Below are 21,497 nucleotides of genomic sequence, written 5' to 3'. Positions count from 1 at the left end.
TATCACATACGTCTATTACATTGAACCATACATTCTATAAGTCCAAAGTTGTGGACTCTGCATCATTTGAATTATCTCTAAAGGTTAGAAGGTCAGGCTATGTTATGGTCATGATGTTGGCAATCCAGGCATTAGAAGACCTTTCTCATGGCAACTAGTTTGAAATCACATCATCATAATAATAATAATAATAATAATTATTATTATTATTATTATATGATTGGAACTGTATAAGCGATGAACTTGTGCAACACTTTGGATCATGGCTGGAGTATTTTTACTGGTTAGAATCGTTTCATACAAAATGTCTTGAATTATGGCCAATCCAAATTTGTGCAACAAGGGGATCAAATTACTGATGAGCTCTGCTTGACATATGACCAAAACAGATCATACATGTGCTTTGGGGAAAAAGTAAAATCATTTTTCGATTTAATTGAATCTAATAAAATACTATATGTACATTATTGTGTCTTTTGAAAAATAATGAAGACAACATTGTCTGCTTAGAGTTACATTGACATTAAGGTTTGTTGAAATGATTCCAAAAGCAATATTGAACATTTCTTATTTTTACGAAGGGAAGCTAGAGATCTCCTCCTCCCCTCATGTCCTTCAATCCGACAGGTTTGGACCAGAAAAGAACAGATACTTTGCTAAAACTGAGACAGACCAACTTGATTTCACTACTGAACTAAAAGAGAAAAAAAGAAAATAAAAACGAACAGAAAACTCAAGACTTCTTCCCTCATTAAATATCTGCCAATTGATGAAAAAACTGACATGCCACCAGATGCTTGAGGATGCCCATCCAATGGTCTCCCACCTCCTTTCTCTTCCACAGGGCTAGTGACACGGTGAGTAACCCTGGAGGTTGCATGTGGTTGAATAGAAGGGGCTTCTTGGAAGTGACTTGATATGGAAGCTGAGTTGTTGGTGCGCTCCCCGACTATATATAGAGGAGGGGCTTGGATTAGGAGGCCTGCATTGGAGCAAGATGCCCTGATGTCTTGTTGATGCAACCATCCCTCCCTATCATAGTGAAAAAACAGAGTGAGAAGCTACAAATTATACTCCCAACAGATTTTTAGCTTAAGCATGTAAATGATGAAATCTGAAGACAAAGTAGGAGCCATTAACAAACAGAATTTCATTGTGGATGCAAGTTCTACTGTAGCCTAAGGTGCAACTGTCACGCTGACACATATATGGTTTTAATCCAATATGGTACAGGCAACAATCTTCAACGACTGGTACTGACAAAAGTTCCATCCTTAGAGAGAGAAATAGGAGGAGAAAAGTTAGAGCAAAATGAGGCATCTTATGCATCACTGTGCATAGAGTATAGACCCCATTGTTCCAATTTCTTATGCCTCTCCTTAACGTACTTATGTGATGTGAGGTGGTCATCATATGTTCTTGTTGTGATGTGCTTCATTAGGGTAATCCGTAGTTTTGTATATCTTTGAAAATATATTTCCTTACTACTCCAGCACTATTTTTAGGAGATGATTGCTCCAATGGTGATGAGATACACTTCTAAGTAGAAGGGATGGTCTCGGTAGAGAGACAGATTTTTTCTAGGCATATTTGAAGAAGAAGAAGAAAGAGTGCAACATTTGTTTTTATTTTTTTGAGTGCGATCATACAAGTGGAGTGTAAGGGGGAATTTTTACCTGACGGAAGGCTGGAAATGTGTCAAATTTTATCCGGTATCCAATCTGAGAAATAGGATTCAAACATGCAATTTGGGCTTTTGGATTGGATTTAGATTGAAATTTAAAAATCCAATAATTTTTATTGTGTTATCTTCAAAATTATCTTAGCTAATATTTAAACTACAAAATCTTCCTAATAAATCCTAATTTTTGTATCACGTACATTTGCATATGCCACTACTAGTTTTCTAAAAACATAAGTATTTTTCTTAGATCAGAGTACAATTGGTAGTAGGTGATCTGAAACTAGTAGGCCCCGTTGATTATGATCACCCTCATAATCCATTGTGGGAATGGTAATTAAATGTCTCTTAAGATAAAAAAAAACAAGTGATAGAGTGAAGAAATAAATTGTCCTAAGAGAAATAAAGACTACAATAAACACGAGTTTAGTATTGGAATGGTGAGGTGGTGGAACTTACTTGGCACACACTCACACCAACCATAATAACCTCTTAGTACGTTGCTCATGTGTGCTCAACAACCACCTGCTGGGCAGTAAGCTGTGGCTCCGCTTTCTCCAAATTCAAAGAAGGGCATTCACGAATAACCAAACGATTTAGTTTTGTCATTGCTCCTTCATTGATTATTAAATAACGTACTTTTGATCTCACAATATGCAAGAGTTGGAGTTGTGGAAATCCGTGAGGAAACAAATCAGCCTACTCCCGTAGTATGCGTCACCCACCAATTTGAGTATCTGAAGGTTTGGTAGCTTCCCCAACACGGGCATGGGATCTTGGCGTAGTGAAGTTTCACATATGGTGATCTTGGTAAGGCTTGGTGGCAACCCATGTGGAATTCTCGTAGGTGGTTTATTAAAAGAAGGGATTTTTCTTATCAACTTCAATGACTTAAGGTGCTTCAACATAACGAGATTACTGGGTAAAGCTTCCATGTGGGATTTTAAATCCCCACAAAGTCCCAATTTTAAAAGATTGGGTAGTTTGGAGAAGACTTGGTCTGAACAACTGCTGGGACATATGGTGGACAGAGTCTGAAGGTACTCTAACGAGGAGTCGTCGTCATTTGATGGTTGGGGCAAACTAGTCTGGCCTTGGAAATGTATATGGCATAGGTTTTTCATCTTCCAAAGCCCGTCTGGTGCATCGGGGAGGCATCTCGATCTTATATCAAGAATTTGAAGATTCCAAGCGTTGTATATGGAGGGAGGAATTTTTACGAGGGAAATTTCTCTACTCACCCTAAAGTACCTCAAATGAATCAGCTTTCCCTTCATTTCACCGCACAAAGCATTACCCGCCGTTGATGAATGTTCGATCCCTCATCACTCTAAGCAATGACAATTTTTTATAGATATCACCGAAGGTATAGTTATCATGAGCACTCGATCCCAATGTATCGGATCTTTCACTGAAACAAAGGAGAGAACGGACTTTGGCAACAGCATAGGAGCTGCAAATAATGTCTTCGAGATTGTCATAATTCCCAGCAAGTCGCCGAGGATTTATTTGGGTAGGAGAATTTATTTCATGCCCATGAATCTGGAAAAATCTATCCTTTTGAGCTTCAGCAATGCATAGATCACGCAAAAGAACATGGACACGACATGTCTTCACTCCATAATCGGACCTCCTCCTTGCCACTTGGATAAGGCTTCGATCAACCAGCTTCTCCAAGTACTTTTCTGCAGTATCTTCCAGTGTTTCTCCATCATGCACTTGTATAAATCCCTCTGCTATCCACAGCTGGATCAACTGCCTTGCATGGATTTCATGATCTTCTGGGAACATACCAAAATATTGGAAACAAGGCTTCAAGTAATGAGGCAGAGCAACATAGCTTAGAGCCAATGCATCTTTACACAGTTTTGGATCCTGTTTGAGTGGCTTAATTAGGTTGCTTCTCATGAGAGTCGTCCAATTATTTGTGTGTGGACATTTTGCACCACTTTGAGGCATCTCTTATCAGTTGACCTCATTCTGGGTTGGGAAATTACTGAGGTGTGAAGCACTTTTATTTCAAGTATTAGCTTGGACTAGGATATCCACTAGACCAAGATTGAAATTAGTATCTAGAGAATCCAATTATTTTGGGATACAACTTATGAGCTACATAATTGTAGGTAATTTTAAAAATAATAAATAATTGATCTCAATGGATCGAACAAGGTTTCACTCTCGCAGAAAACCATACATAATTGTATGAGTTACTAAAACGTTTCTATCCCCCAAATAAGAAATCCCCCCAACTCTAAATAAAATATTACACAATTACCTTACTTGTAATCCTAAAAAAAATTTGGGGCCTTGGCCCTTGCCCACATACAACTCAATTTATCGCCAACAAAATACAAGACATTTAAACAATAGGTATTGCATTAATGCATGTCCAATATTTCCCGTTTCACCACTTGGAATTGTGGAAACCCGCCAATTGAGTAACTAATCAAATGTGGGACGATGATTTCTTTAATTTTAGGATCTACATGTTCAACATATTCTCTAGTGTTGGCAATTAGCATTGGTCACCCTTAGGTTTGGTCTCCTAAGGTTAGCTTTGTGGTGCTAGGAAAGTTATCGGTATCTAACTGCATCATTTGTAGTATTTCCAAATGTTAAAAGGTCAGGCTATGTTATGGATTGTGAAACAATAGAGATACAGGCTGATATGTGGTCGTGATCTAGACCATGCGCTGCATTAGATGACCTTTTAACTGCAAGTTCACATGTTTTGTAATTTAGGACCGACTCGTTGCACACCACTAAGTGTTGATCTTCTTCTTCTTCTCTTTTTTTTTTTGGATTTTTTTAAAATCACTATTTAACCTAGTTATTGCACTTCCATATGTAATCTTTTAAAGGTTATTTATCTTCCTGCGTATTCTCTGCTCATGATCTCTACTCGTTATCTATTTTCTTGTGATTGATTTTGCTCATGTTCTCTATTTTCTTGTTATTATTTCACTGTCCATTTAACTTCCAACGGAGAAAAAGAGAGGTGTTGTTTAAATGCTTTTATATGATCAGATACACAGCTGTATGTTGTTGATTTTCTTTAGTGGAATCTTTTTTTGTGTTGCTATTATAGTTGAGTTGCAGAGTTCAAGTCCATATCCACTTTTGTAACAATTGTGGACAAAGCTCTTTACTGAATATCTTTGTAACTCTCCCACCAATTATTTATTTATTTATGTTTTTTTTTACATGTTGTACAACTTTTCAAGGGAACGCTAATGTAATTCTTGAAAAATGGTTTCGAAACCTCAACTTCGTAAACAAACATTCGTGGTTTGAAACGACCAAATATTTCTTATAAAAAATTTTAAACCAACAATAATTTTTGTGGGCATGATTGAGGAAGAAGGAAAAAAAAATAAAAAATAAAAAGAGTGAAACATTTACTCTCATTGCCTCAGATAAAGAACATCCTTATAGATTACATTATAAGTTATAACTACATGACGTAGGTATCGCATTGATCCATGCCAATTATTTCCAGTTTCACAAGTTGCACTACTTGGAGCCCACCAATAGAGTAACTAATAACACGCAGGCAAGTAATGAGTTCTTTAATTTTATGATCTACATGTTAAACAGATCCTCTAGTGTTGGCATTGGTCACCCTTAGCTTTTGTCTCCTAAGGTTAGCTTTGTAACATTAGGAAACTAATCTGTATCTAGCTACATCGCCTAAATCCAACACTCTAGTAATTCCAAAGTTTCATAAAACAGTGTCCAATGTTAGGAGGAAAAGTGGCCTGGGTCTAAGCCGAACTACAAGAAAAAGTGGAAGTATGGAGCAGATAGCTTGAAGATTATAAGATTCAGTGTATCACATACATCTATTACATTGAATCATACATTCTATTAAGTCCAAAGTTGTGGACTTAGCATCATTTTTGTATTATCTCTGAAGGTTAGAAGGTCAGGCTATGTTATGGTTGTGATGTTGGCAATCCAGCGTTAGATGGTCTTTCTGATTGCAACTAGAACTGCATTGATAAGGTCCCAATTATTCGATTTTGGGACCGTAATTACTCTAAGATTACCATTGCATAAATGTTAGTTCCTTTAAATAATTGGAAAATTATTTTATTTATCCAAATTAATAGAGCTAATGATATATTATTGTTAATTGTAACACACGTGGAAGTTATCAAATCGCGAAACAATTACGGTTACAATACACGAGCCGAAAGGAAGTATCCAGAAAAACCTCGGAGGATTTGACCGCCACGTCACCGCGCTGCGGCTAGGCATGAATTTGTCCTCGAGATTTTCACAGAAGCTTCCAATTACTTCGGTGGTTGTAACTAAATGGGTTGTTCGAAGCGAATCATCCGAGAAGTTGACCCGATTACCCGAATACGAATGTTATAAATTGGAGGGTTGATTTTAGAGAAGGGGTCTTCTCTTCGCTCTCTTCTTCTCTAATTTTTGATTTTTCCTCTCTTTAATTCTCTGTAAATTTCTATTGAGAGAGCTCTTGAGTGTAATGAGAACATCAAGAGTGCTCAATTCTTTATCTTTGTAATTTTTTGGAGAGCTATAAATAAGGATTATAGATTGATCATCATCTTCTTCACCCATGTTCTTCACTCTGTTATTAATTTCTGCAATATGAATCTTGCGATGATCGGCTAGACTCTCCGTAGAGAGGTTAAGAATGCCGGAGCAATTTCATCCTACTTATGTTGTTTTAAATTCTTTCTTTTTGCTTTATGTGTTAATTCTGAAATTCCTCTTAGAACAAGACTAGCAAACTTATACATTCAAATCAAGTTTAGATGATTGTTACTTAGATAAGCTCAAGAACAATCAGGCTATGTGAAGAATTGAAGTATAAGTCAGCTACACTTGTTTGAAGTTGGGATTCTCATGAATACTCTTCGGTTACCATCAATGTTTAATTCGATTTATCTTCCGATCCACGAGCAATGACTTGCTACGTGGATTGAGTTATAATTAGAATAAATCAACATTTTGGATGAATTGCAAAGGTTGAATTGACCCCTCTAAACTCTTTTCCTTACATCTTCAATCTCTATTGTTAGTTTAATTTCATTTATAAATTAGTTGCTACTTTCTTCTCTATTTTGTTTTTACAAATCAATTTGTTTTAAGAAAAATCTGTTTTCTAATTCTGTTTTGATTTCTAACCGAATGAATCTTTGAATCTTCATTGTCCCTGTGGAACGAATTCGACTTGCCCAAAATCTTAGTTCACATCTTAATCTCTGCATTTATTTAGCAAGATTTACAATCGATCAAACTGCATAAACAATGAACTTGTGCAACACTGTTTATATTATTATTTAAAAAATAAAACAATGACATGGACATTAAAGTTTGTTGAAATTATTCCAAAAGAAATATTGAATAGTGCTAATTTTTACAAAGGGAAGTTGAAATGCATGCAATTAAGTACTGTAAATCCTCCTCCCCTCATGTCTTTTAATCACACAGGTTCGAAACAGAAAAGAACAGATACTTCACTAGAACTGAGGCAAACCAATTTGATTTCAATATTGAACTAAAAGAGAAAAAAGAAAAAAGAAAAAGAACATAAAAATGAACAGAAAGCTCGAGACTTCTTCACTCATTAAATATCTACCAATTGATGAAATAACCAACATGCGACCAAATGCTTGAGGATGCCCAATCCAATGGTCTCCCACCTCCCTTCTCCACATGGCTAGTGACACGGCGAGTAACCCTGGAGGTTGCATGTGAACGAATGGGAGGGGCTTCTTGGAAGTGATCTGACATGGAAGCCTGGTTGTTGGAGAGCTCCTCGACTACAGAGGAGGGGCTTGGATTAGGAGGCCTGCATTGAAGCCATCCATCCCTATCATAATGGGAAAAAAAACAGAGTGAGAAGTTAGAAATTATACTTCCAACATATTTTTAGCTACATATCATCTAATTGACATAAACCGAAGACAAAGTAGGAGCCATAAGTAAACAGAATATCATTGTGGGCTGCAAGTTCTACATGTATCCTTAGGTGCACTTGTCACTCTGCCACATATGCATAGTTTAGTCAATATGCGACAAGCAACCATTGTTAATTAACGACTAGTACTGATAAAACATTCATCTTTAGAGAAAGATATAGCAGAAAAAAAGTTGATCAAAATGAGGAATAAGAGTAATAAAACTACAATAAACATGAGTATAGTAATCGAATGGAGAGGTGGTGGAACTTACTTGACACACTCACACCAACCATAATAACCTCTTAGTACGTTGCTTATGTGTGCTCAACAACCACCTGCTGGGCAGTAAGCTGTGGCTCCGCTTTCTCCAAATTCAAAGAAGGGCATTCACGAATAACCAAACGATTTAGTTTTGTCATTGCTCCTTCATTGATTATTAAATAACGTACTTTTGATCTCACAATAAGCAAGAGTTGGAGTTGTGGAAATCCGTGAGGTAAACAAATCAGCCTACTCCCGTAGTATGCGTCACCCACCAATTTGAGTATCTGAAGGTTTGGTAGCTTCCCCAACACAGGCATGGGATCTTGGCGTAGTGAAGTTTCACATATGGTGATCTTGGTAAGGCTTGGTGGCAACCCACGTGGGATTCTCGTAGGTGGTTTATTGAAAGAAGGGATTTTTCTTATCAACTTCAATGACTTAAGGTGCTTCAACATAACGAGATTACTGGGTAAAGCTTCCATGTGGGATTTTAAATCCCCACAAAGTCCCAATTTTAAAAGATTGGGTAGTTTGGAGAAGACTTGGGCTGAACAACTGCTGGGACATATGGTGGACAGAGTCTGAAGGTACTCTAACAAGGAGTCGTCGTCATTTGATGGTTGGGGCAAACGAGTCTGGCCTTGGAAATGTATATGCCGTAGTTTTTTCATCTTCCAAAGCCCGTCTGGTGCATCGGGGAGGCATCTTGATCTTATATCAAGAATTTGAAGATTCCAAGCGTTGCATATGGAGGGAGGAATTTTTACGAGGGAAATTTCTCTACTCACCCTAAAGTACCTCAAATGAATCAGCTTTCCCTTCGTTTCACTGCACAAAGCATTACCCGCCGTTGATGAATGTTCGATCCTCATCACTCTAAGCAATGACAATTTTTTATAGATATCACCAAAGGTATACTTATCATGAGAACTCGATCCCAATGTATCGGATCTTTTGGTGAAACAAAGGAGAGAACGGACTTTGGCAACAGCATAGGAGCTGCAAATAATGTCTTCGAGATTGTCATAATTCCCAGCAAGTCGCCGAGGATTTATTTGGGTAGGAGAATTTATTTCATGCCCATGAATCTGGAAAAATCTATCCTTTTGAGCTTCAGCAATGCATAGATCACGCAAAAGAACATGGATACGACATGTCTTCACTCCATAATCGGACCTCCTCCTTGCCACTTGGATAAGGCTTCGATCAACTAGCTTCTCCAAGTACTTTTCTGCAGTATCTTCCAGTGTTTCTCCATCATGCACTTGTATAAATCCCTCTGCTATCCACAGCTGGAGCAACTGCCTTGCATGGATTTCATGATCTTCTGGGAACATACCAAAATATAGGAAACAAGGCTTCAAGTAATGAGGCAGAGCAACATAGCTTAAAGCCAATACTTCTTTACACAGTTTTGGATCCTCATAGAGAAAAGTACCCAAATGTTTGGTAGCTTCTCTCCACTTGTTGAAGTTTGGCTCCTTTTCTGATAGCAACCGCCCTAAAGAAGCAATGGCTCGTGGCAGCCCACCACATTTTTCGACGACGTGTCTTCCCACTTCTTCACACTGTGGAGAGCAATTTTCTCCTCGGAATGCTTTATTTCGGAATAGCTCCCAGCTTTCTTCTTTGTCTAGATAGCGTAGGTAGTGCGGAGGGCAGTTTGGTACTAGATTGGCTTGCATAGCCACTTCGTTATTGCGGGTCGTGATCATGATTCTGCTTCCATTACCCTGGTTTGGAAAAAACGAATTCAAGTTTCGCCAGACTTGAGGTATCCAGACATCATCCATGACTATAAAGTATTTGGAATCCGTCAACTGGTTTTGGAGCACCTTTCCCAGGTTTTTCTCACTCATCACCTTCATTTCTTCTGTGATTTTTATAAATTGTTCTATGAGGCTCTGCAGAAGCTCGGTAGGTTTATAGTCTTGAGACACTTCCACCCATGCACGGCATTGGAACCAATTCGTAATGCTTTGATGATTGTAAATCTTCTTGGCCAGAGCAGTTTTTCCCAGGCCACCCATTCCTACAATGGAAATGACGGCACGTTCTGACTTCCCTCCAATCAGCCGCTCAACCAACGTGTTTGCCTCATCTTCAAAGCCCACAATATCCTCTTCCTCAACGACGCGAGCAGTCCTACTAGACGGGCGCTCCCCTGATGCTTCTGACGCCTTCTTTACTCCTATCCCGTACTTATCTTTATTAAAATAAAATTCTTCCATCTTCATGTTTATGTTCACAATCTTTTGTGCAACTTCTTGCCTCATTTTTATATTGACAAAGTCACGAATGATTCTAGAAGAGCAATTCTTGCTACAATCTTGTGCAATGGAAATGACATATCTGTAGATAGTATCCTCGGCATCATAAGAAAGATTTCTGATATTGTTTAGGAACATCTTTGCATTTTCGTCGTCTCCTTGTACCCGTTCACAGTCCCTGAGGATGGGATGCAGTCGGTCGAGGTGATCACAGAGAGACTGGACCTCAACCTTCACTCCAAGAACCAAATCTACATCTTTTAGTAGCAGTTGGCTTAGGTCCTCCAAGAGAAAAGAGACAACACTAGTATCGGCCATCTCTCCCGCCAATCGATCTCGATCCATCTGCAGATGCTACTAAGTTAATTTCAAGAAGCTTTCTTCAACTCTCGCCTTACAATAGCAACTACAACACCCTCCCAACCTTAAATGACAATAGAGTAGTGTTGATTATGGTCTTTATTTGTTTAGAAAGAGTACTGCATCACATTAATTCTTAGAACTAGGCTAGCCTTACTATTTAAGGGTCGAGTTCTACGTGTGGCATCCAAAATTATGATTCGATGTCACAAGGATGTATAGAATATATATATATTCACCATGGAATTTTAATTTTGATTTTGGGAGCTCAGTAGTCCTCCATTTTTAAGACTTAAGATCAAATCTAAAATATAATAATAACATTTTTTTTTTCCTTTTTGGATAAGAGGTTTTCCATGATGAGTCGTGATAATGCTATGCTTTTTTTTCAGACACCCTGTACTCCCCCATCACAGAAATGTAGATCTTTTGCTTCAGGATACTCAAGAAAAAGATTTATGATTATACAACTACGAGGGCAAAGAGCATATGGGGGCGTCAGAAAAAAGAGCATCAGATTATCATTTGTCTTCTATGAAATATGTGTCATAAAGATCTGACGCTTTGTTTTTAGATGCCCTCATCACAAAAGCGTAGATCCTTTGCTTTGGTATATACAAGAAAAAGATTGATGATCCTTTGCCGATATATAAGAAAAAGATTGATGATTCTGTAACTGCTAGGAGGCCGTCTAAAAAGGAGCCAGAGATTATTATTAATCATGAAATATAGAGAGCTGTGATGCATAGATTGCCAATGTGGCAATCCATTTGAGTTCAACCACCTTTGGTAAGTAAATAAGGAAAGTGTTTTTCTAATTGTAAATGGAGTAGTGCAGGTCTAGCCTACATTATCTTGTTCTCATCTGCAAATGGGATTGTTTAATTGGGTCTGATTGATATTGGGGGATTCAATTATTTTCAACCGAAAGTACAATTAGTTTCCTTGGAAAAAGTGGACATGGAAAAATAAAATAAATTAGACCGTTTAATTACACCTAAAGGGCCTGTTTGGCCATTACAAAAATTGATTTACATATCTTGAATTGAATTTTCCTTGACTTTGTCTAACATTGTTCCTGATATGGTTATTATACATGTTTATTTGACACTAATGCAAGTCTATCTTGATGTAGTAAAATCTTTTAGATTTGATAATGGCAAAAGAGAATCATAATTATAATACTAAAATAATTATCACAAAATAAAATCTAAACACAATTAAAAAGGAGAATTAAAATTCTTTTTAAAAGAGGATCACATTGGATCATATCACAATTAATGCATGTTTCTAAATTAAAATGTTTTTAATAAAATTATAACTATAACATATATAAATTAAAAATGAACTTCAAAAGTAAAGGAAGCTCAAGTGACCAATATTTTAAAAATCAGGCCAATCGATGGTCTCGCTAGGTTCAACTGGATTTTATAATAAAAACAGTTCAGCTAATGAATCATGAATCTTTTTTATTATTATTATTTTTTTATAAATTTAAATATAGGTATTCTTAGGAAAATGTATACATATTTTAATATGGCTTTTTTTTATTAGTATTATCCTTTTATGAATATAAATAGAGACATTTTTGGGAAAATGTATACATATTTTAATTTTTTCAATGAACATACATAAAATCCAACCGATTTGGACCAAGGTCCAATCGTCAATCCACTAATTTGACAAATGGTTATTTTTAAAACATTGGTAGTAGTTTTATTTGAGACAAAAACAAAATCAATAATTTAAATGAATTATTCTAGGAAAGCTAAAATTAATATGACAGAGAAACATAGGGGTAATAAGCTTTGAGGGAGGTGACACATAAATGGGAAAGGGTAATCCCATCTATCCACATTCACGGTGTTTTGTGTTATGTAAAATTCATCTAGGATTCGTTCTTCTATTTTATATTTTAAAAACAGTGGGGGCAAAGAACAAAAAGGTGGATTTGCGAATCCGACCCTCGGGTAGTACAAGATAAACTGTCCAACAAGCACAGCCAAACATATTTTTTATCATAGTTTTTTTGTTGGAGAGATTTTTTGCTCACAAACTTCCATAAATGTGTTCACAGCTCTTCACTGAGTCAATTCACATGGGCTCATGGATTTTATATAAAAATCGGTCGATTCTTAATGAACCCTCGATATTTTCAAATCATGGTTCAACTGTACAAACCATTGATATTATAAGAATCGGTAGCTTCTTGAAAAAATTGAAAATTTCTAATTATTCTCTCTTGCAAAATTATAAAATCTGGGAAATTTAGTCTGTAGTTTACATGTTTTAGATTTTTAATACTAAATATATATGGAAACCTACTATAAGTAAAAGAGTCTTGATAATATGACTCATCAAGTGGCATACTCAATCGACTCTGTGGACAAGTTAAGGAACCATAGATCTATGCACCTCAAAATACACGATTTCCTTGGGATACATTTTTTATGGGGAAGTGCAATCATGTTTCCCGAGGCATCAGATCCACGATTTCTGTACTTATCACATCAAGGAGTCGATTGAGTATGCCACCTGGCGAGTCATATTATCTGGACTCGTAACTAAAATTCTAACAACTAAAATTTATATCAATCTAGGTATTTATTATCAAATAAATATGAAAATCTACTATAACCAAAATTCTAACAAATAAAATGTATCAATCTTCTATATAAAGTATTTTTTTAGGAATCTTTATATAAATTAAAAAATATTCTTAATTAAATCAAAATTCTAACACTTTTTAGGGGTTTTTTTTTATTTTCATAATGTAAAGATTTAACATTGAAATTTTTTTAAGCTTTGAAGAAAATGAAAGATTTGGAGAAAAAGAAAATTTTCAGATATTTTGTTTCATAATTATTTATTTGTTGATTTTATCATCAAGAATTTTAGAATTTTTTTTAAAATATATTTTAGTTTGATTTCAGGGAGATTCTTCATTTTGTTTTACAAAATAAGTTAATATTTTAATATTCTTGTAGATGTAAAGTTACTCAGTGAAATTTAGTTTTTAAATACTTATAAAAAAAAAAAAACAATTTAGTTTTTAAATCTTATATTCTATTTATTCATCATGAATATTTTATGAATTGAACTGTCAGACCCCAGTCTGACCAGTTGAGCAAAATTTGGTCCAATTATCAGTTTAAAACATTGGTAAAAATCAAGTCAAGTACATAACTCGAACTACAATTTTTCTAGAGATACATTTTCTTAAGAATCCCTAGCAATTGAACAGAGCCTCAAAAGACCTTTTTTTTGAAGGATACCTTTTCATCAGACCTTGAACATACGGCTGAGATGAGAGAGAGAACCTGTTTTCTAAAGACTAGTTATTTCTTTCGAGTTGTGCTGGGGTGACACAGAATTTACTGCGATTCTCACAATTCTTGCGTGGACATGCATACATAACTATAGATGATTTTATTCGTATCACGAGAAAAAACATCTATGGTTATGTACACATCCCACATCAGACTTGTGAGAATCGCAGTAAATTCTTTTTGTTATTTCAGCATTTTCCATTTCTTTTTTAGGAGCGAATACAGATTTTCTCGACACACAACGATTGTGAATACCTATGAATTGGGTTATAGATTAGCATCTACAATGTTGGGACTCGACCATTAAAAAATAGGATGGGCTGAGCAAGAATTTTGGACCATCCAACATGAGTTTACTAATGAGTGATTATTTGCTCACAGACTAACACCATTTTGACATGCCACGTTGATGGAAATTTTCTCTCTCCTGCCCGCACAAGTTTCTAGATTTCATGAAAAACCTCATGGTAAAAACAAAAAAAACAAAAAATTGAACTTGATCAATGGTGTTAAAACTGGACCACTATCAAGCACCCAAATTTAAAATAAAAATACAACCGTGAAAAATACCTTTTTTTTGTGTGTGGAAATTCATAAAATTTCATCATCTACAACACTTTGTATTAGATCATATTTTTTAATGCAACAAGATGATCTTATTAGGAAATTTCAGTTTTTTACCATGGATAGGAGAGAGAATTTCTCTTTTTAGTACTTATATCTCAATGCCACATGTCAAAACGGTGTTGGTATGTGAGCAAACAAATATGCGTTTACTAATTGTATGAAGGTGGAACTCACCTCACACTCGCATCATCCACGTTGATTAAGTGTGCTCTCTTGTATTTTTTGGAGCATGATGGTACTGATATGCATGGATGCAGAAGTTGGAAGGGCCTGGTTTCATCTACCCCGTGATGGAGAAGCCCACTCTTCTCATCCATAAAATTGATAGTCTTTAATTCTTCAGCTTATAAATCACTTTTGATGGGGTTAAAAATTTCAGAATAGACTGATTTTTAATAAGGATCGAATTCTCACAAAAAATCAACTCATTCCAAGACTTCTAAACCGTATAGAACAAAACACATTGGCAAAATGTTTGGCCCTTGAACAGTCCACACATAGACACGCACATGTGTGTGTGTATATATATAGGGAAGGGATCAATAGGCAATATTCTAGACAAAGTTTTGTCTTATATGACTAAAAAGTTTTGAAATGGAATGATTTTTTTTAAGATGATCTCTATAGTCGGTAGATCATCCTCACAAAAAATCAATTAATTCTAAAACTTCTAACCCCATGAAAAGTGGTTACAAACTAACAGTAAAAATTGACGATTCACAATTTTTCATCTTATAAACTAGGGTTAGAAATTTCAGAACTTACTAATTTTTTGTAAGGATGATTTTCTCATCATAGAGATCATCCTCACAAAAAATCAGCCCATTCCAAAAAATTTAGCCCATATATATATAGGGTCAGGTTCTGTGTACACATATATCTACGTATATATCTACAGCATGTTTTGTCCTATAGAGATCATGCTCACCAAAAATCAGCTCAATCCGAAACTTTTAACCTCATTAAAAGTAGTTTATAAAAAATTGACGGTCCACAGTTCTTCAATTCATAAATACGAGGTTAAAAGTTTTGGATTAAGCTCATTTTTGGTGAGAATGATCTCCTTGTCATTGAGATCATCCTCACCAAAAATCAGGTCAATCCAAAACTTTTGACCCACATAAAACAAAACACATTGTAGATAAAAGAGTAGATATGTGTGTACAGGGATCCTGATTCATATATATATATCTGGGGGCGTTCAATGGCCAACTTTTTGGCAAAACATTTTTCAAAACATGAGTTAGAGGTTTTGGAATGGGCTGATTTTGGGTGAGGATAATCTCTACGGTGAGGAGATCTTCATCACCAAAAATCAGCCCATTCCAAAACTTCTAACCCCATCAAAAACAGTTTACAAAAAATGGACGGTCCACGATTTTTCAGCATGTAAACATGGGTTAGAAGTTTTGGAATGGGCTGATTTTTGGTGAGGATGATCTCCTCACCGTAGAGATCATCCTCACCAAAAATGTAAAGATCATCCTCACCAAAAATCAGCCCATTCCAAAACCTCTAACTCATGTTTTGAAGAATGTTTTGCCAAAAAGTTTGCCATTGAACGCTACCCTATATATATATATATATATATATATATATATATATATATATATATATATATATATATATATAGGGAAATGTTCAGCACCCTAAGTTTTACCACACACTTTAACAAACGTTTTTTGTCCTACATGGGTTAGAAGTTTTGGAATGAGCTGATTTTTGGTGAGGATGATCTCTATGATTAGAAGATCATCCTCCCCAAAAATCAGCCCATTCCGAAATGTTTAACCCCATGTTTACACGTTGAAAAATCGTGGACCGTCCATTTTTTGTAAATCAATTTTGATAGGGTTAGAAGTTTCGGAATGAGCTGATTTTTGGTGAGGATGATCTCTATGGTGAGGAGATCATCCTCACCAAAAATCAGCTCATTCCGAAACTTCTAACCCATGTAAGACAAAACGCGTTTGTTAAAGTGTGTGGTAAAACTAAGGGTGGCGAACGGGACCCATATATATATATATATATATATATATATATATATATATGGGAAATGTTCAGCAACAAACATTTTGGCAAAACATTCTTCAAAACGTGAGTTAGAAGTTTTGGAATGGGCTGATTTTTGGTGAGGATGATCTCTACGGCGAGGAGATCATCATCATCAAAAATCAGCCCATTCCAAAACTTCTTAACCCATCAAAAATGGTTTACAAAAAATGGATGGTCCACGATTTTTCAACTTGTAGAGATCATCCACACCAAAAATCAGCCCATTCCAAAATCTCTAACCCATGTTTTGAAAAATGTTTTGCCAAAATGTTTGTTGTTGAACGGGACCTTATATATATATGTATGCTTGCATGGACATACCTTGATATTGGGGGAACCATGTATGCTTGCATCTTCATTCTCTTTAATTTCTCTATTTCCGACTTTGTGTTGTGTGCTTTCATCTTCGATGTCTTCTGTCACTTTTTCTTCAACCATTGTTGATGTTATTTCTTGCAATTGTTCTGTTGCATGCTTAAGATCCAACTGGGCAGACATCTGCAAATCTACTTCGTCAAAATTACATAGATGATCACAGTCACGGACAACCAAACGATTTACGTTTGGCATTGCTCCTTTCTCGATTTTTAAATCATTTATTTTCGAATTCACAATTTGCAAGAATTGGAGTCGTGGAAACCCTTCTGCTGAACAAACCATCTGACTCCCATTGTATGTATTGCCCACCAATTTGAGGATCTGAAGGTTTTCTAGCATCCCTAACTCAGGCATGGGATCTTGGTGTAGTGCAGTGTCACGTAAGGTGAGCTTGGTAAGCTTTCGTGGCAACTGATTTGGAATATTTGTCAGTGATGCGGAAGAGAGGGTTCTTACCAACTTCAATGACTGAAGGTGCTTCAATTTCACGATATTAACGTTTAAAGATTCAATGTATGATTCTAAATCTCCACGAACTCCCAATTTTGTAAGATTGGGTAGTTCGTAGAAGATTTCGCTTGTACAACTGCTGGGACATATGGTAGACAAAGTCAGAAGGTACTCTAACAGGCCCTCCTTCTGTGATGATGACCTTGGCGGCTGGGGCAGACGAGTCTGGCCTTGGAAATACACATGTCTTAGTCTTTTCATCATCCAAATCTCGTCTGGTGCATCAGGAAGGTGCCTCGATCTGATATCAAGAATTTGAAGATTCCAATTGTTGTTTAGGGAGGGAAGAATTGTTGTACTCGTGGTGCTCCTGATGATCCCCAAGTATCTCAAATGAATCAGGCTTCCCATGTTACTGGGCAAAACATTACCAACTGAACCTTCGATCCTCAGCACTCTAAGTAGTGGCAAACTTTGATAAATATTAAGGAAGTCATAAGATTTCAATTTTTTAGAGGGATCTGAGCTTTGGGTGAAACAAAGGAGAGAGCGGACTTTTGCGACAGTGTGAAGTTCGCGACGTATATGTAATAGAGCATTATAATTCCCTGCAAGTCGCCGAGGGTCATGGATACGACATGTGGTTGGAGAATCCATTACATACGAATGAATGATCTGGAAAGATCTCTCCTTTTGGGCTTCAGAAATGCATAGATCACGCAAAAGGTCATGGATACGACATGTCTTCACTCCATAGTCCGACCTCGTCCTTGCCACTTGGATAAGGCTTCGATCAATTAGCTTGTCCAAGTATGTTTCTGCGGTATCTTCCACCTTTTCCCCATCTTTTACTTGTATAAATCCCTCTGCTATCCACAGCTGGATCAACTGTCTTGCAGGGATTTCTTGATCTTCTGGAAAAGAACCGAAATATAGGAAACATGGCTTCAAGTAATAAGGCAGATCATAATAGCTTAACGCCAATATATCTGCACACTCATACGAGTGCTGAGCGAGGAAGGTACTCACTTGTTCGGAAACTTTTCTCCCCTCCATGAATTTTCGCTGATTTTTCGATAGTAAGCTACCTAAAACAACAATGGCCAATGGCAGCCCGCCACATTTTTCGGCTATCTGTCTTCCAATCATTAGTTCTTCTTTTGTGATGTAATTTTCACCTTGGAATGCCTTCTTTTGGAATAGTTCCCAGCTTTCTATGTTATTTAGGAAGCGTAGATGGTGTGGAGGGAACCTGCCATCTGAATTGGCTTGCTGAGCCACTTCCTTAACCCGGGTCGTGATCATGACTCTACTTCCATTCTTCTGGTCAGGAAAGAATGATTCCAAGTCTTGCCAAACTTCATTTGTCCAGACGTCGTCCATGACCACCAAGTATTTGTCGACCGTCAAGCAGTTTTTGAGTACCTCTCCCAGCTCTTTATTATCCATCTTCTCCATATCTTTTGTGATTCTTCTAAACTGTTTTATAATCTTCTGCAGAAGCTCGGTAAGTTTATATTCTTGAGATACGGTCACCCATGCACGAAAACGGGGGAACTGCTTCATAGTTCGTGAATGATTGTAAATCTTCTTGGCCAGAGTAGTTTTGCCCAGGCCACCCATTCCCACAATAGAAATGATGGCACGTTGTGCATGCTTCCCCCCGGTTAGCTGCTCCAGCAACGTATTTACCTCATTCTCAAAGCCCACAACGTTCACTTCCTCTACGACGACATGACGATGCTTCCGAGATGGGCCTTCCACTAAAGCCTTCTTTATTACTATCCCGAGCTTCTCTTTACTATTGTAAACTTCTTTCATCCTCTCATGGATCTCCTTGATCTTTGTTAAGGACTCGTCAATTATTCCCGGTTCTTTCCATTTATCAAGAACTCTGTCGAAGTTTCCCTTCCTACTATCTTGTGCAGCAGGAGTGATATGTGAGTTGATAGCATCCTCGGCATCATAAGCTAGATCTCTGATTTTGTTTAAAAACTCCTTTACAGCTCTCTGCTCTTGACTTGCCCCCTCACAGTCCAAGATGAAAGGCTGCATCAGCTCCAGTAGATCACAGAGGGACTTCAACTCCACGCTCAGCCCGGGCAACGAACCTTCTTTTTGTATTAGCTGCCTTAGGTTCTCCAAGAGAAAAGAGACAACAGTATCAGCCATATGGGATAAAATATCAACCTATAGGAAGGTGTCAAGTGGAGGGTCGGATAGCGTAAGGTCAGGAGAAGAGCTACAAGAGAACGGAACGTGAAGAGTGGTAGAAAATCAAGGATCACAAGGAATGGTTACATGCATGGAGATATGGAGGGATAGGGCGTGGAATCTGTAATGGAAAAAAAGAAGATCCTCTATTCGGCTATAAAAGCCCAAAGAGGGATAAATGAATACGAAGGGCATCGAAATAAAATGCAAACATAGTAGGCTTTAAAAGGAGGAAGATCAAGAGAGTATTGAAAGGCTAAGGAATTCAGCTGAACCAAATTTCAACAAGCTTTCTTCAACTCTTGTGTTGCCTTAATTACGAGAGTCGAGAGGAGGTAACACCACCCAACCTTAAGTAGAAATAGAACAGAGAGTGATATGTGATCGATTATCTTTGGAAGTTAAAAGGAAATTAAATTAATTGCTTCAAAAGAGGTTCGAAGTTCTCCATCATACGAATATGGCTGATCAACTACACCCTATAAACAAATTAATAACTCAATCACGAGGGTGTGCCTTGATGACTTTTATTTGTTTTCTTTATAAAGTCAAGCGTGCAAGTCTTTCTCATAATCTATATTTTAAGACAAAGAGCTGTTTGTTGACTGCAGAGCCATGTGGCCGGTGCAATAAGTATTCCCATGCAAGTAGGATTATTTTTAGAGAGATTTATCGGGCGGACCAATCTTGACCAATCTTTTGCAATTTTATTACGAAAACTCTCTTATTTTATCAAGTTCGTTACCGACCAAACTTTAAACTTTTTGGACCAGGCTAGCATGACTAGCTTACTAAGGATATTTGAGTCCACATTATTTTCAAATTGACAATACAACACTACATAATTCTAGATTTCATAGAAAAAATTAGATTAAAAAGAAAATGTTTTGCACTAAAACCTTTTTTAGCTTGATCAAAGGTATTAAAAATAGATGACTATAAAACTTCCAAATTTAAATTTAAACTTTAATGGTGAAAACTAAATTCTTTTTCAAAATTCTTTCTTTTATAATCCTGTAGCATCAAATCATGTTTTTGGACCCCCACAAACTGATGAGGTTAAGATACACTCCAAGGTATGTTGAGTACCAAATTTACCCATCAATTTGAATTTTATGACATGGATCCCAACTTCACGACTTGCTGGGTAACAAACTTGATAAAGGTTTGGTGGGTAACAAACTTCATAATGTAAGGTTACCTTGGAGTTGTTAGAAATGCAAGTACGACTGACAATGGGTCAGATAATATCTGTTAAGTCGACTCATCTTATTTGTGATATTCAGGTATAGGTACAATTTTTTTTATCCGATTAGGAATTCAAATAAATTTTTCCACAATTAATTTTATCTAAAAAAATTTAGTGTTGGATATGGATATATGTCCTATCCAATCGAATGTCCGTTTATCCGAATGTAGTATGGTAAATTCACAAAATAAAAATAAAAATATATGTATAACCTAAAATTAAGGTTTTTAATTTCTATTATCTTCACAATGAGGTATATGTATATATATATATATCCAACTTGGATATCAACTTGAACTTTGGGTAAAAGTCGAGTATGAATATCTTTTAAAAAGATGGATAAATAATCGGATATAGAATTTGGATAAAGATAATGAAATAGCTTCATCTGACCCACCCCGACCCATTGTTAGTCCTAACTCCAAGGGAGTTTTTGTAGTAAAAACGCAACTATTACCTGGTAGGCCTAATTGTTGCATTGTTATTACAAAAACATGAACCTTACTTTATCAAGTTTGTTACCCAGCAAACCTTGAATGGGGATCCACGTCATAAAATTCAAATTCTTCCGATTAATTTGTTACTAAACATACCTTGGACTGGATCTTAACAACAACAATTTTTGGCATCTAAAAACATGATCTGATGGAACATGACTATAAACAAAAAAATTCTAAAAAT

At 36.4% G+C, this 21,497-nt stretch overlaps 1 protein-coding gene across 2 annotated transcripts; it reads right to left on the bottom strand.

The window, feature by feature from the left end:
• Positions 1-7,002: 7,002 nt before the first annotated feature.
• LOC147411825 (uncharacterized) lies at positions 7,003-20,090 on the bottom strand. 2 transcript variants are annotated; one of them, XM_086452832.1, is made up of 3 exons: positions 16,847-20,090; positions 7,892-10,499; positions 7,003-7,529 (listed from the first exon to the last, which is right to left on the bottom strand). In XM_086452832.1, the coding sequence occupies exons 1-2, from the start codon at positions 19,523-19,525 to the stop codon at positions 7,935-7,937; spliced, it is 5,244 nt and encodes a 1,747-aa protein (XP_086308958.1). In that variant the 5' UTR covers positions 19,526-20,090; the 3' UTR covers positions 7,003-7,529; positions 7,892-7,934. The 2 variants fall into 2 exon arrangements, with proteins under 2 accessions (XP_086308958.1, XP_086308950.1); XM_086452824.1 differs by lacking the exon at positions 7,003-7,529 and having other exon boundaries at positions 7,821-10,499.
• Positions 20,091-21,497: the final 1,407 nt, after the last annotated feature.

The sequence above is a fragment of the Akebia trifoliata genome, chromosome 1 (genome assembly GCF_017979445.1).
Source record: "Akebia trifoliata isolate Shusen 1 chromosome 1, ASM1797944v1, whole genome shotgun sequence".
Lineage (NCBI taxonomy): Eukaryota > Viridiplantae > Streptophyta > Magnoliopsida > Ranunculales > Lardizabalaceae > Akebia > Akebia trifoliata.
Note: the sequence above shows the minus strand (reverse complement) of the source record. Positions and strands in the feature narration are given on the sequence as shown.